At 36.8% G+C, this 16304-nt stretch overlaps 1 protein-coding gene across 1 annotated transcript in view; it reads left to right on the top strand.

The window, feature by feature from the left end:
• Positions 1-16101, top strand: part of ZNF654 (zinc finger protein 654) — a 23171-nt gene extending 7070 nt beyond the window's left edge. Inside the window, exons 4-9 of the mRNA XM_009704223.1 lie at positions 1264-1399; positions 5475-5677; positions 6438-6577; positions 11390-11531; positions 13263-15579; positions 15967-16101. Of these exons, the coding sequence (XP_009702525.1) occupies positions 1264-1399; positions 5475-5677; positions 6438-6577; positions 11390-11531; positions 13263-15579; positions 15967-15974 (2946 nt within the window). The 3' untranslated portion in view covers positions 15975-16101. The remainder of the gene's footprint in view (positions 1-1263; positions 1400-5474; positions 5678-6437; positions 6578-11389; positions 11532-13262; positions 15580-15966) is intronic.
• Positions 16102-16304: the final 203 nt, after the last annotated feature.

Below are 16304 nucleotides of genomic sequence, written 5' to 3'. Positions count from 1 at the left end.
AGGGAAAAAAAGGATGAAAATCAGGATTGTTTCTTCTGTTGATACTGATCATGGAACTGCAGTTTGAAAAACAGCTATCCCTTTGTTATTTTTTTATGTTGATACCTGTTTGTTGCTGCTGCTACAAATTAATGTGTTGGCACTACGTACCTTAATTATCAAACCATCAGGAATTACATGCTTGATTAGAATTGGTAGAAGAATGGGGTCAAGGAGTGGCTTAGCAGCCTTGGGATTGAGTAGGGTCTCATGCATCAGAGTAGTGGGACATTTTGGCAGTCCTGCAATAAGTGCTTTTCAAAAACAGACTATGAACAAGAAAGAATTTAGGAAAAAGTGTGATGTATAATACTTTCTTTTCTGTGCTGTTGTATCACAATTCTCAGTTGCCTTGACTTAAATAATGAATGCATTAAAATGTCTTTACATAATTTTCTAGATAAAGAATTTCTGAATCAGTTGTGTAATCAAACTGGTAGTGAAAACCATTGTTTCAGTTATTTAACCATTTTTACCATCAAACATTAACCTGAATATAAAAGAAAAAAATCGAGTTGAAACTAAAAGAATTTACAGCAAAAAAGCATCTGTTAAGAAGTTAATTGTATATGCATAGAAGCCATTCTTCAGCTACATCTTACTGTTTCAAAATTAGATAACTTTTTCTTATGATTAAAACTCCACTGTCGATTACCATTAATGTTGACATTTACCAGCAAATAATACGGGGAGAGGAGGGAACTTGACATATATGAAAATCATGGGTGGCTAAAACTTTCCAGATTATTTTAGGCAAGCATCATTTCTGTTATGTAGAGATTTGAAGAAAAATGGTTGCTTGAGGGGTGGTGACTCGCATGGCGTAATTCAGTTTTTCCCTTGTAGAATTCAGACACCATCACTGGATCACAAATCCAGCATCGACATGTCTAAATCTGTGTACACTAGCATGAGGTGAAGACTTCTCTCAGAGCGTATGCCAGTAATATCTGTAACACAAGGAAAGGTGTTTTTACTGCGTGTCTGTAGAAGATGTGAGCATTCTGGCTTCCACAGTTCTGTATTACTGGTTTTAGAAAATATAAGTTGTTGCTTTAGGGCTTTATGTAGGCCTGGTCAATAAAAGATTTTGTGGCTTGAATTGTTGACTGAGGAAATACTTAAACATGCATGGGTTTTCTTGTTTCATATCTTTTGGATGGCCTAACTTTGTTTTGAGGTAACATTTTTTTTCTTTCTAATTGTTCTTCTTTTTACGTATAGGAATGTCAGAACCTTCTAAATAGATACAGAAATATGAACCTGGAACTAGTGACTCGCATCATCCGAGATGGTGGACCATGGGAGGATCCGGTATTACAAGCAATTCTTAAAGCAAAGCCTGTGTCACAGGAATTAGGTATGTGAAAAATGTGTTAAATTATGCTTTTTTGATATTAAGGTCACGTGGTGTCAGCTGGCGTTGCACACAATTTAACCACTTTTCTGTAGTAAAATGTACCGGTCCCTTTTTTTATTTGAAAGAAAACTAAATGTCTTTGCTAGTAGTTTAAGTCTGCTTTTATAGTGTAGAGATCAGATTATTCGCGTACAAGAGGCTATTGAGCAGTTACTTATAAAATGAAGTTGCTGAATCCAGGTGTTCAGCCCCTGAAAGAGCATGGAAAGTGACTTTAGTTAGGCTACTGAAGTAATATGATCTGGGAGGACCTGATGTGTATTTCTGACTAACTTAATTTTTCTTTTAAAATTGTAAATACTCAGGCTTCTGGCTTTTCTTGGTTCTGTTTAGAATGAGGCCTGTGACTACGCCTGATAGCTCCTTTCTGTTTACGTGTATGTAATTCCCAGAGTTGGGAGCAGGAGAAAGATTTCTGTTCAGGCTGCAAAGTAAACCAGCATTTTTAACAGTACGTGGAAACAAATGTTACCAGAATGTTAATGAAAGTTCATAAGGGGAAAATAAGCAATCTACAGTAAAGGCTTTACTGACATCTTATGCAACATGTTTGCTAGCAATGCTCACAGAGGACCTCTTTAAAGTTGTTTCTATTTGATAGTGTCAGAAAATCCTAGTTCTTCTCTAGTTACTATGGTGTAATGCATGATTCAAATACATTACTATGTTTACAACAGTGTGCTCATTCTGTAGAGAGAGGAAGAGGACTATAAAGTCAGAGCAGCTCAGTGAGCTACCTCCTTAACCAGGGAAAGTGTTTTAATAGCAAATGAACGTGATTTAAGTGGGTAGTCTTTGTTGTTTTGTCTCTCTTGGGGAGCAAGCAGTTGAGCAACGTAGTTTACCCATGATTTTTATTATATATCCTATAAACTTCTAGTCAAAAACCTACAGAAACAAAATGAAAACAAAGATTATCCTTGTTTTCTTCTACATTCCATGACAAGCTCTGGAAGTTTTGGTGGTTATGATCTGAAGTTAGGTCTCAGTCATCTCTCCAGCAAAGAATTAGTTTAGCCCTTTGCCTTTGTGATGCCCTTGATCGTTATGAAGCCCTTATGTAATGGGTAACAGTTTGAGGATTTTTACTTACTGGCAGAATAGGAATGAGACTGCCTGTTGTCATTAGATGATCATTTTGTTTCCTTTTGTTGCAGGCAACACCTCCTTCCCTATGCTGACGTATTCTTCCTCCTTTTATCTTCTGATATCCCCAAACACCCCCTTGACATATCTCATCTATGATGACAAACATTTTATGTTGGATAATATCTTCTGGAAGTTTTTTCTTTCTTGTCTCGCTTCCCCTAAATTCTGATTCTTAGGAAGTCTTACACAAAGCAAACGTTCTGTGCTGCTTTATAGACTGGCAGCGTTTGGTGTATATTTTGAAACTTGGCCATATAATTCCCTCAGGGATCACTGTTTTAAATGAGTAAACCAATCTATTATTGCTGAATCACCAACCATTACTTGCAAAAGTCCGTTTGATAAATATGTATTGTGTGAACTACATAATCCTGTCTTGGATTCATTAATTACATGGGGGAGCTGAGACGAAGACAAACCTCACTCTGTCTTTACATGAACTGTAGTATTCTTTGAGATGTTGCAGTCTATTTTGAGGTGGCTGGAAAGGAAGGCAGTCTTTGGGTTTAAAGAAAAATAGCAGGGTTGAAACATAGGAGCAATAAACTTCCAGTAGATGAGGGAGAATAAGGCAGCCTACTGTAGACGAGTATTGTAGACAGAGGCAGGCTGAGATGTAAGCAATTAATTAGTTTCTAAGCTGATGGTCGGCATCTATCGCTCTAAAGGAAAGCAGTACCCACGCTGCCTGGACAAGAGTAGATGTTGTTTTCCCCAAGCCGTTTTTACTGTATCGTAGACTTGGCTAGATGCTACTGTAGTTAGCAGTTGTCTTTTGCTTGGGGGGGGGGTTTAGAAGAGCTGTAAATGCTGCCTTGGGGAAAGAGGGCATTCAGCTACAGGGAGGGAGCACAGTCCTGCCAGTGGTGTAGCTGGAACAGTCGGGTTAAAAACCGTGTTGGAGAGTGGAGGAGAGCCGTGGCCCTGGGAGCTCATGCTGTCAGAAGTGGGGCGCTCTTTTATGGACTAGAGGGGCATACTGACCTAAGAGTTCCCCACACAGACAGTAGGAATGATACAACAAGTATTAACAAGTTTAACCTGTGTTGTGGACTCAGTCTTCCCTCGTTTGAGAGAAAATGATGTTATGGCCAGTTGTTACACGTGCAGCATTTTCTTAACATTAGCGCATAACAAAAGCCAAGTGTTTCTGGCCTAATTTTTCCACGTGAATAGTCCGTAATCTGCTCGGTAATGTTTGCATATGAAACTGATGATTGGGTTTATTATCGTAAGTATGTTAATTCAAAAACGGAGAGGCCTTTACTTGGCTTTACGGATTGTTCTGTCTGATCACTTTTTCCTGCAATTGATGACCACTGTTAGACACTGGCTTTTCTTTCAGTCTTCTTTACTAAGTTTGTACCCAGAAGCACTAAGGGATAGTGGGAATGAGATCTTCTGTAATGGTGGACCTTACGGTACATCTATTAACAAATCTCGTCTAAAACCTTATATCACCTTGAATAATTCCTTAAATGTTCATTAGCATAGAATACCATTAGCTTGTGTAAAAATAAAGATGATGGAGAAATCCTGTTTCTGAGCATAAGGAATGTCTATAAAACCGGCTGTCCTTTAAAAAAAAAAAGTTTGTGAAAGCTTGTTAGACGAGTAATCTTTTTATTTTGGGAAAAAATTTTCTCTTAGCTGTTCAGATGGTGCTTTTCAGTAACCACTTCTATTTTTTTAATTATTTTAAGTGTCACTTTAAGTTGCTTGTAACTTTCTTAATACAGGTTCCTTCTAAGGTATAAACTTCCCATGCTTACTTCTAGCATTCATTGACTTTAAATTGACAATCTCTTTTCGTTTTTTCTTTTTTTTTTTTTTTTTACATATGAAACACTGTACAGAACTACAGGGTATGCACTAGAAATTGTGGGGTTTTAACTCTTTCTCTTAAGGTAACTGTTGAGAATGTAAGAGGAAAATCAGGTCATATTGTCTAATACATTACATAAATGTTAACACCCTATTAACACCTCAGCCTGTGCATTCACCTGACAAGGTGCAAACAATTCTCAAAATAAAAGCAGCATTATTGCATTTTGTACCCTTGAGTGATATTTTAATTTCCAGTCTTAAGAGATACTAGAAACTGTGTGATCTTTTATAATAGAGATCTAAACATGTCTTCTGTGTACTTCATGATTTTCCAATTACTTGTTAAGTATTTTGAGTATCTCAGTTGAAACAGTTTATTCAAATGTTAGCCTTAAGATTAGCTTTTAGATTTGAAAAACAGATTTCCAGAAATCGGGGCCTAGAATTTAAAGATATTTAGGGATTTAGAATTGTGCTCAGTAGAACTTTTAGAGGAAGAAAAAGTATATTTTCCACTTCTCCAAACAAAATCAAGGTGTTCAAAGCTACTTAAAGCAACAGCATATGAATTGTAGTTGCCGTTTTCACCACTCCGAGCTCTTCCGTTTCCGTGGGTAATAAGTATCCTGAGTTGTTTTTAATATTTATTATTATGGCATTGGAAGTGATGCCGAGCCTATACTTCTGACAGTGACCCAGATTCTAGTGCTGAGAGAGGATGGAATTTTCTTTCTTGAAAATGTTCGTATCTGCTTCTATATAGTGTATATGTTACTAATCCTTTGCAGCACCTTGTGTTGATCTGTTAGAAACAAGATACTGAATTAGATTACTGGTGTAAGAAAAGTAACAATTTCTGTTTCTAAGCAGAAGGACAGGTTCTTGATTGGTATTTAACTTGGTATGTGATAGCTTCTTTAGCGGAGCCTTTTTATATTGTTTGTTGACATTGCGCTATTAAAAACAACATTACATTTAAATATATTTGTTGTTTGGACTTCATATTCTAATTGCCTTTAAATCTTTCTTTTCTGTACAGTTAACAAATATTTAAGCTCTGAAAATCCACTGTTCTTTGAACTACGTGCCAGATACCTTATTGCCTGTGAACGCATCCCTGAGGCAATGGCTCTTATCAAATCTTGCATAAATCATCCAGATATCAGTAAAGATCTGTATTTCCATCAAGCTCTTTTCACCTGTCTTTATATGTCACCATTAGAAGATCAGCTATTCCAGGAGGTATTGTTTGTCAGTATACATTTTTTTTAATGAAGTACTTGCTGTATACAGGTTGTCAAGAGGAGCATATGGAACTCTGATTCTGTAGAATCAAATGTCGTAAAATCAGGCAACTACACCAGTGTTGCTTAACTTAGTGCTGGCTTAAGCTTTGAAAACTTAAATGTTAAACACCTACAAATCTTACTGACCTAAATGCAATATTTTGGTCAAGTTTACTTGTAGATCTATTCCCTAAATAACTTGAGTCATTAATATTTGGTAACTTCAGTGTATTGACTGTTTTACTATTGACTATTATTTTAGCAAAAGCACTTGAGCCTAATTGATGTCAGTCCAGTGTTTTGTACATTATATAGTTTTGTTAGCCTTAAAGTTTTTTTTAATGATGCTCCGGTATGTAAAATGACACTCTAGCTGAATGTGGCCCTGCTTTTACCACTGATAACACTTACTAGATAACAATGCTTTTCTTAACCTTGTTTTAAGAACAAACTACCGTTGTGCAAAAAAGTGCTTTTGTGTAGTCTTTTAATTTCTCAGACAATTATTCTGATTGTCATTACTTTCAGAGCTCCTTCGTATTTCTTAATATCTACAAAATCTCTATTTACAGACCTACACGAAAGCTATTCCAAAGAAATCCTGTGTTGATAGCAATTCCTGAGTTTTCAGTAGCTTCTTTAATATAGTAAGATCTGATAGGATTTTATTTCATGTTAGCAAATTTATCTAAATTGATTTTATTTTAATTGTATAGCACTTGTTGAGGACTGATTGCAAGAGTGGAATTGAGATCATCTGCAACACTGAAAAAGAAGGGAAGACTACCTTAGCCTTACAGCTATGTGAATCGTTCCTAGTCCCACAGCTTCAAAATGGGGACATGTATTGTATATGGTAAATACTTTATTTCTGGTGAAGCAGCTTAGCAGATAATAAATGCTTATTGCCAAAATGACACTCATCTAACTTTGAGATGTAGCTCAAGTTTAAAATACCAGACAAAACCATTCTAACGTGATTTTTAAACGTTCCTAGTACATCTGTTATGTTGCCTTTTTACACACAATCGTGTACAATGGTAGCCTACATAGTACATAACACTTGCTAACTGTTTCAAAGTGACAGAAGGGTGAGCTTTTACATACCTTAAGCTGTAAATACCTATAAATACGGCATTTATTATTAGTGATGTCTAACAATATGCAGTCTGTAGACTCTCTGGCAATGCAGGTATTTTGCTGTTCTGCTAGTTAAATGACACTGCTTATAATAACCAAACTGTAGTATGTCACCAATATGTCTAAAAATAGAATATATGGTTCTGAAAATGTGCTATGAATTATGCAAACTTTTACTTCATGAACAGAGCCATAACATAAATGGAAGTCCCCTAGAAAACATTTAAGAATGTCTTTAAACATACTGAATCAGCTCGATAGTTGGACGTTTTTATGGCTAAGAAGCATTTTCTAAAGAGTTGTCAAAACAAATGTCGTCATTCTGAGGACTGAAAGATGGCTAAGGAAGATAATCCTTCTGTTTAGCCTGTATAATTTCTGTACCTAAAGTAACATCTTCATTCCTTGATAAACTATGCTTAATTTGTTTATGTACTTGAAGCAAAAAGGCTTAGCAAGGATTTGATTTTTTTATCAATAGAGATTAAATTATTAAACTGCATAACTGATTTTAATATGGATTTTGGTATCTATCTAGGATTTCCCTGTTACCAGATTTCAGGGAATTGAAAAGTACGATGTCTCCTATTTTTTCCTTGAGGAAGTAATGAGGGTCAGACATGATAATGCTTGGTTTATTAATAAAATTTTTCCTTAACTGTTGGATGAGTAATTGATTGTGTTGAATAAAAACCTTTTGAATTATGATTGACATACATTTGTAATACAATGTATCGGCAATGGCTAGTGGCAGTCTTCATTCAGTCTGTCCAGAGAGAGGTGGGCATGACTGTCCCCATAGGACAGATGAAAAAATGCAATGAAAAAGATCCGTAGTTTGTGTGAGCCCAGTGACCAAGAATGGAATGGAATCCAACTTTGCTGATTCCTGCCCAAATGCTGGATCTCCTGACTTCTTACTTATCAGGAAATTTGCAGATGTAACCTACACATATTAGTTACATGGTTAGTGCTTTCTGTTTCGGGGATTCAGTCTTTTAAGAAATGCATTTTGAATATTGGAGTTAAACCTACTTTTTATACTTTTTGCTATAGTAACATGTTAACCTTGCTCTTACCCAGTTGATCGTTAAGTCTTCATTAACCATTTTGAAAATTGCTGTTCAAAAGAAGATGTCTGTCCTTATATTCTTGCAAAGTGAAAGTCAAAAATGAAATTATAGAAGAGGCTGAAGTACTGTTTGATATCTATTTATTGAGGAAGCCATTATCTTAGTATTTTAATTTTCTGTTCAGAATATAGAACTTGAGGATCTTTGAAAGAGTTCAGAGCAGTTACATCTGTGCAGCTAGAATAGCTGTTTCCTTCTTTACAGATGCTGAGCCTTAATAATTGCATACCCAACAAGAGAAATCTGCATAATGTTTAATAGATAATGTAAACTGGAACAAAGCTTGTGAAGGCCTGACTGTACTGCACATTTTGAAGAAAGAGGGGCCAGGTTAAATTAACCCACATCATGTAATTTTCCCTAGCGAAGATTTTAATATGTTCAGCACAGGGTAAACCATCTTGCGTTGTCTGGAATTGAGGACCTTGCAGATCTAGCAGGGATCTAGCAGCGAACACTACTAGCAAAGATAAGATATCAGAATAGGTTAGAGAGCTGTAAATAGCAGATATTTGCTGGTGTTTGGTGTGAAGCAGCTTATATGAAATCTTCACATTGAAATCATTAGCTCTCATATTATCTCAGAGGAAGATGGACTTTAAGAAGCTCTGTCACAAAACTTGTACTTATTTTCATTGACATTAAGAATAAATTCTAGATTCAGATTATTTGAATTATTTTTCTGAAGTGAAAGCCCACTTACAAATTAATCACAAATCAAGCTGTGCTTGGTCTTACTAGAAGTATTTGTGTACAGGATATTGGTAAGAGATCAGTCTGTAATGATGTGATTAATGACCTTCTAGTATCAAAAAGTGATGTCTCTTCAGGCAGACAGACAAAATTTTCATGGAACAGGCATAGCAGAATGGCTTGCCTTCTCTGTCAGGCAATTTTTAAATGCTGTTTTGCTTGTTTTCGAGTGTTTCCTATGCAGTAAATTCAGTAAGTCAAGGAATTTTTCTCACGTGTTCAATCAGTCTTTGACCTGTAGGTAATTTTTGTGAATTGGGTAACATTTTGGTACAGGGTGCTATCTGTACCTAAGGAAAGATAGCCTTTCTACTTATCAACAATAGCAAAGGTTTTAGATCTAGTTAAGGTAGGGCAGGCTTAACCATTCTCTTACTGTGTACCTCCATCAACAATGTGGTTTTGGTATTTTGTGGGGGAGTTAACCAGCTGGAATACCTGGTTGCCTCTGGTAAAGAGGTACCGAGTTCTGTGATCTCACAGTAGCAATTTAAATTGCCCCAACACACGGCTGTAATAGTTTAAGCACAGACCTCAGTGTGAACTAAGTGCTACTATCCAAGAAGTAAGTGTCACTATGTACTATACTACTATGCCATAATAATGGAGCAAATAGAAGGCTACTCCTGCCTACATTATCTCAAGTTTATCATCTGTGTTGTGGCCAATGACACAGAAATATCTCAATTGCTGCTGATTTCAGCATTAAAGTTGGTATCCAAAGCGTTTCAGTGGTTGAAATAGAGTCCAGTCAGCTCTTCAAGAATGCTTTAGTCCTTAATGATTATCGAAGTCAGAAATGTGCTTGAGAAGGAGAAGCCTCCATGTCTACATGGAGGAATAAGACTAAAATACTATTTCACATCAGGGTCTAGTCCGATGGTGATTAAACTGATTTAGCAGCTTGCTCTTCACCAATGGAGCTGCTCCTTCTACTTTCAGTTTTCTCCATTCCTTTTTTAACTCTTTCCTTATGCCAGCCATCACACTTGTCTGAACACATGGCAAGCCACTTTAACCACTAATCTCTCAGAACAATAACTTAAGTTTTCTCAAATTCTCTGGGATTAGTATTGAAATGGCATGCTCTGAAATGATGTGAGACAAAGCAGAGAATAAGTTATATTATTTAACTGTTGTAACATTTAACAGTAAAAATGTTCGGTTCTTTGTTTTGTACTTCAAGTAGAGATGTTTACTGAATTTTTAGGAATGGTTTGGTGCACGAAGACACTAGTTAGTTTCAAGGTTGTATGTGAAGTTTGCAAAGACTTGCAAGAATTTAGATTTCCAGCCTGGTAAAGGCAGAAGTGAAGAGCTTGTATCTTTAGAAAACGTGTAAGACTAATTTTTTGTGGGTGGAGTTGCTTGTAGAACTCCTTTTTCACAGTTTCCCTGTGTAAGCTTGATCTTTCTTTCAACTTCCATTTTCTTGGGTCCTGAATAAAAGAAAACAATCAGGCTCTCTTGTCTAGCTCTTAAAATGTCAAGCAGAATTGTAGAGCTCTCCTAAATTTAAAAGTGAAGTTGATGCTTTGTCATAGGCAGTTCTGTCGCTTTCCTTCATGCAGGCCCTGACCTCGCTAGACAAGCGTAATCTCAAAAGGTTTACCTGATTTGTATCTGGCACAGACTAGAGACTCTGGAAGATCAGCCAAATATTTGGTCAGTAACTGAGTTTGTGTTTTCTGAGGGAGGAGGCTGGTGGAATAAAAAAGTGTCTTCCTTCAGAAAATGAAAGTCGATCGGTCCCCTGTTTTCATTGTAACGTTATAGGGGGATTTCTGCCTAGTCCTAACTAGATTTATTCCTGTGTAAAATCTTTGTGCTGGCAAATTTTCTTGTAACTAAAAGTGAAGTCCAATTGCCTTTCCGAGTCTCTGAATTAAAGTGCATAGAACTTACAGGCTGTAAATTTCCATTAGCTATATTTTATAGACTAAAACACGTTACCTGTGTAGGAACCCTGCTGCAGCATGTAGCAATCTATTCTTATGTTTCCCTGTATCAGTCAGAAATGCTGTTTGACTGAAGACCATAGAGATGTATGAATAGCTGTAGAGCTCAATACTTTCATGTAACTGCTTTGGCTAGGAAGACTGGTGATGACAGCAGCAAAAAAAGAAAATTATGTTGTAATATGCATGACTGGAGAACATCAGTATTTCCTGTCAGTGGACCATACCAGAAGCTAGCTTTCTACAATGCTCTGTTTTCCACATTCAGACACTTCTTTTCCTGAAGGACTCCTCATCCTTGCACTGAAAGTAACTTAATCCCAAGAGCACACAGAGCTTGCTGTTCAGCCTGATGTTTATTGCCCATGGTGTTAAGGGCTAGATGCTGTAGCATCTGATTTTATTATGCAGTTCCCTGATACTAAGCTGAATGCATAAATATTTTGTTGAATATTTAATTGGCTCAGTGATAGGAGATACCCTGAGTGCTTTAACAAAGTAGTTAAGTTGCATTTTCCGTTGTGCACGTTGTGTACACTTGTGGTGTTAATTAGATTGGTATTATGACCTCAAGTATGATTTTAATTACAGAATATGCAAATAGTTGTTCCTAGTAATGCATCATGACTAGTGATAGAGCTCTAAAACTCAATCTAATCAAAATATTTTGTTCTGTACTTATAGGGACCTGATCTTCATTTGGAGTAAACTGCAGCTTAAATCTAACCCATCAAAACAAGTATTTGTTGACCAGTGCTACCAGCTTTTAAGAATTGCTACAAATGTCAGAGTAATTTTCCCTTTCATGAAAGTCATTAAGGATGAAGTAAGTTTTGTTTGTTTGTTTTACCCCACCCCCTATTCTTTTTGTAACTAGTTAAAGTAAAAAGAAGTGATGTTTATGTTGTGTAATGACCACTTCTTGTGGACAGTTAAGAGGGGGTAGGGAAGGACACAGTATTGACTTAAAAATTTTGTCAAGTTCCAGAATGTGCTTCAATATTATGACTGCCCTTGGTCTGTTGTGCGTTTTTAAGAAATGTTTTTTTATTGACTGAATTCTGAGTATTTCTTTCTGTCTGCAGTAAGTTTGAGGAATGTCATCCTCTATAAATAAATGGGGAAATTAATAAATACATGGAGTAAATTTGAAAGATGCATTGCTTGTTTTGGGTTTGTTGTTTTTTTTTTTTAGCCTGGCTCCTTAAGGAAATGGGATTTGTGTAATGCCATTGTATCTGCCTTTCACCCTTGTTAAGTTCTGAGTGCTTTCACCAGTTCTAATCAAATGTGAAGTAGTGCTTAATGTAATGTAAAGGAAAAACTAGACTAAGATGGGAGAAGACATAATTTTGCTTCAGAAGCGTGCTGTGTTTCATGCTTCAGATGTTAGTCTTATACTGTCCCATACAAACATCTGCAAAAGGGGTAACATGCAATGCTTCGCACGCAGGAGTGCAAGTTGTTTCCAAACAGATGGGTTTTTTATCATTAACCTGGCTGAACACAGCTCCTTCATATTCTATGCCCTAAGTGAATTATAAATTATTTTGTCACGGGTGCTGCTGGACAGTTCTAAATGCAATGATTTGCTGCTATTCAAGATTTTAATCTCAGTATATATTTTTAAATACTTGTGGTAACATGAATAACTTTTATTTGTATTTACATCTGAATGATTGTATTTTTTAATAACCCGCTACATATGGAGCATTGTATGTATTTGTTAACACACATTTAAATATAGGTAGGTATTAATTATTTCTAAACTTCCTGAAACTCTTCTTTCTTTAATCTGCTACCTGTTGGGCATTATCTTTCTGATCATCCCTCCGAATTACATGTTCAGGGCCCAGTCTAGTGTATGGAGTAGGAATTCTGCTCATTGGAAGGATAGTTTATCAATTGTGAAAAGTCAGGCCTTTTAGAATGCTTGGCCATGGGTTGTTGTGGCTTCCCTGGTAGTCATTGTTCAAAATTGAGGGCAATATTTTGTAGCTTGTATTTTTATGCAATGCAAGTTAAATGAGTTAGAACAGGGACAAAATATGGAGTAACACTCCAATTATAGAGTGAAATGGCCTAGGTAATGAAGGTGCAGACGGAAGATACTGCTAGATCAGATGTGATTTGCTGCAGTCTTCTTTTATATCCCCAAATAATTAATTGTCTTTAACTATAGAACTGCACATAGCACAAGTTTCTGAAACCTTGTTGACAGTAGTTGTACAGCTTTCAGTGCAAACCAGATGTTATTTTTGAGCATTTTTGTATTTTATAGTCTTGTTTGAGCTTTATTTTAAAATGTACATGCCTTTAGGTGAAGTTTACTGGCATGATGCTTTCTGAACTCCTAACTATTTTGCGAGTAGATGGATTTAAATACACGGGATGTTGATGATGTTTGGGCATTGTTTGTACTAGTTCTTTTTTTTTTTTGTGAGTCTGATTTTTTTTTTTAATTTTACTTTCAAGCTGTAGATTTATGTAAGCCCCCTAAGGAAAATACGATTATGAATACTCTAGACTTACATACATTGTAATTTCCTTTCTGCAGGTTGGTGAAGATGGTCTTCAGATATGTGTTGAGATATGTGGGTGTGCCCTACAGTTGGACCTCCGAGAAGATCCCAACATGAAAAGTCTTATTTATAAAGCAATTGCTCATTTTCTGCCAAATGACTTGGAGATCCTCAGAATTTGTGCTCTGTCAGTCTTTTTTCTTGAGCGCACCTTGGAATCTTACTACACTGTTGAACATCTATATAAATGTGCAGATGAAGAATACAATGAGTGCACTAGTTCTGTTCAAAACCGTGTACGTTTTGAATTGCTTCCAATTTTGAAAAAAGGTTTGTTTTTTGATCCTGAGTTTTGGAATTTCTTGATGATCAAGCAGAATTGTTTAGCGTTATTGGGGGATAAAGCCTTCGTTGGCTTGAGTGAAGGTACACTGGAAAACTCTGCTGCAAATACAGAGAAGATAACAGAGTATAGGGCTCTGAGCGAGGAACGTGTCTGTTCAACAGATGTAAGCAATGGGGAGCTTGTCCCTGAAGACCTCTCTGAAACCCAGTCCAAAGGTAACGCCAAAAAGAACCATGAAGCTCTTGAGGCATCTAAAATGTTAGATCAAACTGTACCAAGGCACCGCTGTGTGATATGCAACAAGGAATTTCTTGGTGGTCACATTGTGAAACATGCACAAGCTCACCAAAAAAAGGGCAGTTTTTCCTGTGTACTTTGCACCAGAAAGTTCAGGCAAAAAGGACTTATGCTGAAGCACTTAAGGAATCACGTCAGGAAGATAGAAAGGCAACATCTTGCTGCAGTTCTTGAGGCTGGTCAGCAGGCCCCTGCTCTTAATGAGCTAGAATGTTCTGATGTTTCTGTGTCTCTTGAAAATGGGAATCCTGATGGTTCCAAAGATAATGAACCAGAGACTGCAATAGCTCCAAGTGCTGACCAAGTGGTCCAAGTGGAGGAGGAGAATGCAGAACAGGTATTTGATGCGGTCGAAAACCATCTAAGTGACCAGGATGATGCTACTGAGAATAGTAGTGATAGCTGTTTCAATAATGTTACTGATGCTTTAAGTACAGAAAGTTTGCCTGAAGATGATGAGAGCTCCAGTAAAGAGTCACCTATTCTGCACAAAGTGAATGGAGCTTTTTGCTCTCAAAAAGACATTGATGCTATGGATGAGGAAGGAAGCTTTAAGTGCCCTGCTAATGGTTGTGCTAGAGTGTTTAAACAGATAAGATTCCTCAATAAACATGCAAGAAAAGCTCATCCAACTGATCTGAAGGTGCAGCAGCATATAATGAAATGGAATAAAGGAAAATGTCGGTTCTGCCAGAGAAAATTTGCTGATTCCCAACATTTTATAGACCACCTGAAGAGACATGTGTATCCAAATGTTTACTTTTGTTTACACTTTAATTGTAATCAGAGATTTAAGCTGTCAGCTGAGCTTGCAGAACATACAAAAAGTCATAGCGTTTTTAAAGCTCAATGCAATTTTGCAGAGTGCTGTGAGCTATTTGAAGAGCTCCCTTTGCTGTATGAACATGAGGCTCAGCATTATTTAAATAAAACACAAGAATGTTCAGAAGATGCAAGTGAAAAAGATTCTTCAGATGATCCTTCAGAACTTTGTAGTTACCAAGATGACGATGAATCTGTTAATGAAAAAGAAACTGTAGATTTACCAATTCCAACGTGGAAGTCAAGGAAGGATTCTACAGAACCAAAGACATATATTCAAAGTGTTGAGAAGAAAGCAAATAATGTAATTCACAATGGAAATGAAAGTTCGTCTGAGGGTATCGCTACAGTTTTAAGTTTGATAGACCAAAAGACACCTGTGTTACAGCCAGATTCTGAAAACTGTAATGTTGTTGGCGACCAGCTAGTCAATGGGCACAATGACCTAGATCAGACATCATCAAAGTCATCAGAAATACCTTTGGACAGAGTGGCAGGTGAAACAAGGACAGAAAATGGGTCAGCGTTACCAGTTTTACAGAATTGTCATGATACACCACAAAATAACCCCGCTCCCTTGCAAGTACCTTCTAAACCAAACCAGACAACAGAGAATACTTCATATGGTGTCATCTTAACAAAACCGTATGTTAGACCGTTGCCTCCGAGTTATCTTGATGAACGATACATTAGCATGCCAAAACGTAGAAAATTTTTGACTGATAAAGTAGATGCTCATTCTGAACAAGATACATTTTGTAGCGAATCAACAGAAAGATTTAGATGTGGCAACTGCTTGACCATCTACTGTAATTCAGAAGCACTTGAGGCTCACCTTGCACAAAAGAAGTGTCAGACGCTCTTTGGATTCGATTCAGATGATGAAAGTAAGTCTTAGAGTCCTTGTGGGTTGGTTTGTTTGGAGGTAAATACCAACCAGAAAATGGTCTTTGAAAACAGGCAGCCTGATGGAATAGATCAGACAGACACGACTTCTAAGCAGTTGTAGTATGCTAGAAGTTAGACAATTAAATCACAATGCTGTGCTAAATTAGAAGTTCAAATTGGACATGCTGTTTAGAGTAAGAAAGCGGTGGTGAGAATTGGTAGGGAGCCCTAAGGGAAAAGAGTTCCTATAAAACAGAAGGGGGTAGTTCAGTCTGTCTTTCCTTGCATGTTTGAAACTGAACATGTTGAAAAACAAGTTTTCTGGATTGAAGAGCGATTTATGTTGGTTTGTCTTCATTTTGATCCTAATGCATTCTCTTTTGCAGGTGCCTGATTCAATGTTGTGGGAAAATGTATCAAACGAGGAGTGGTGTAAGAAAACACTACATGAAGAAGCATCAGTTTGTTTCCCGGTTGGCCTTAATCATAAAGCAGTCTCACATTACTAAAGAAAAACATGACCTTGATAAAGACAAAGCACATTTTCTAGACAAAACTCACAGAGGAGTAATAGGAGCTCTGCAGGTCTTGAGTCCAGAAAGGTTGCTACAAAATCCCCAAAGTACCAGTTATCCGAAAAGCCACATTCATTCCAAATGTGTGATGGAAGCTTAGCGGCACAGTCTTTCTAACATGAAGGTTTAAGGAAAATAAGGCATATAGT

Source organism: Cariama cristata, unplaced genomic scaffold, assembly GCF_000690535.1.
Source record: "Cariama cristata isolate BGI_N322 unplaced genomic scaffold, ASM69053v1 scaffold3507, whole genome shotgun sequence".
Taxonomy (NCBI): domain Eukaryota; kingdom Metazoa; phylum Chordata; class Aves; order Cariamiformes; family Cariamidae; genus Cariama; species Cariama cristata.
Note: the sequence above shows the minus strand (reverse complement) of the source record. Positions and strands in the feature narration are given on the sequence as shown.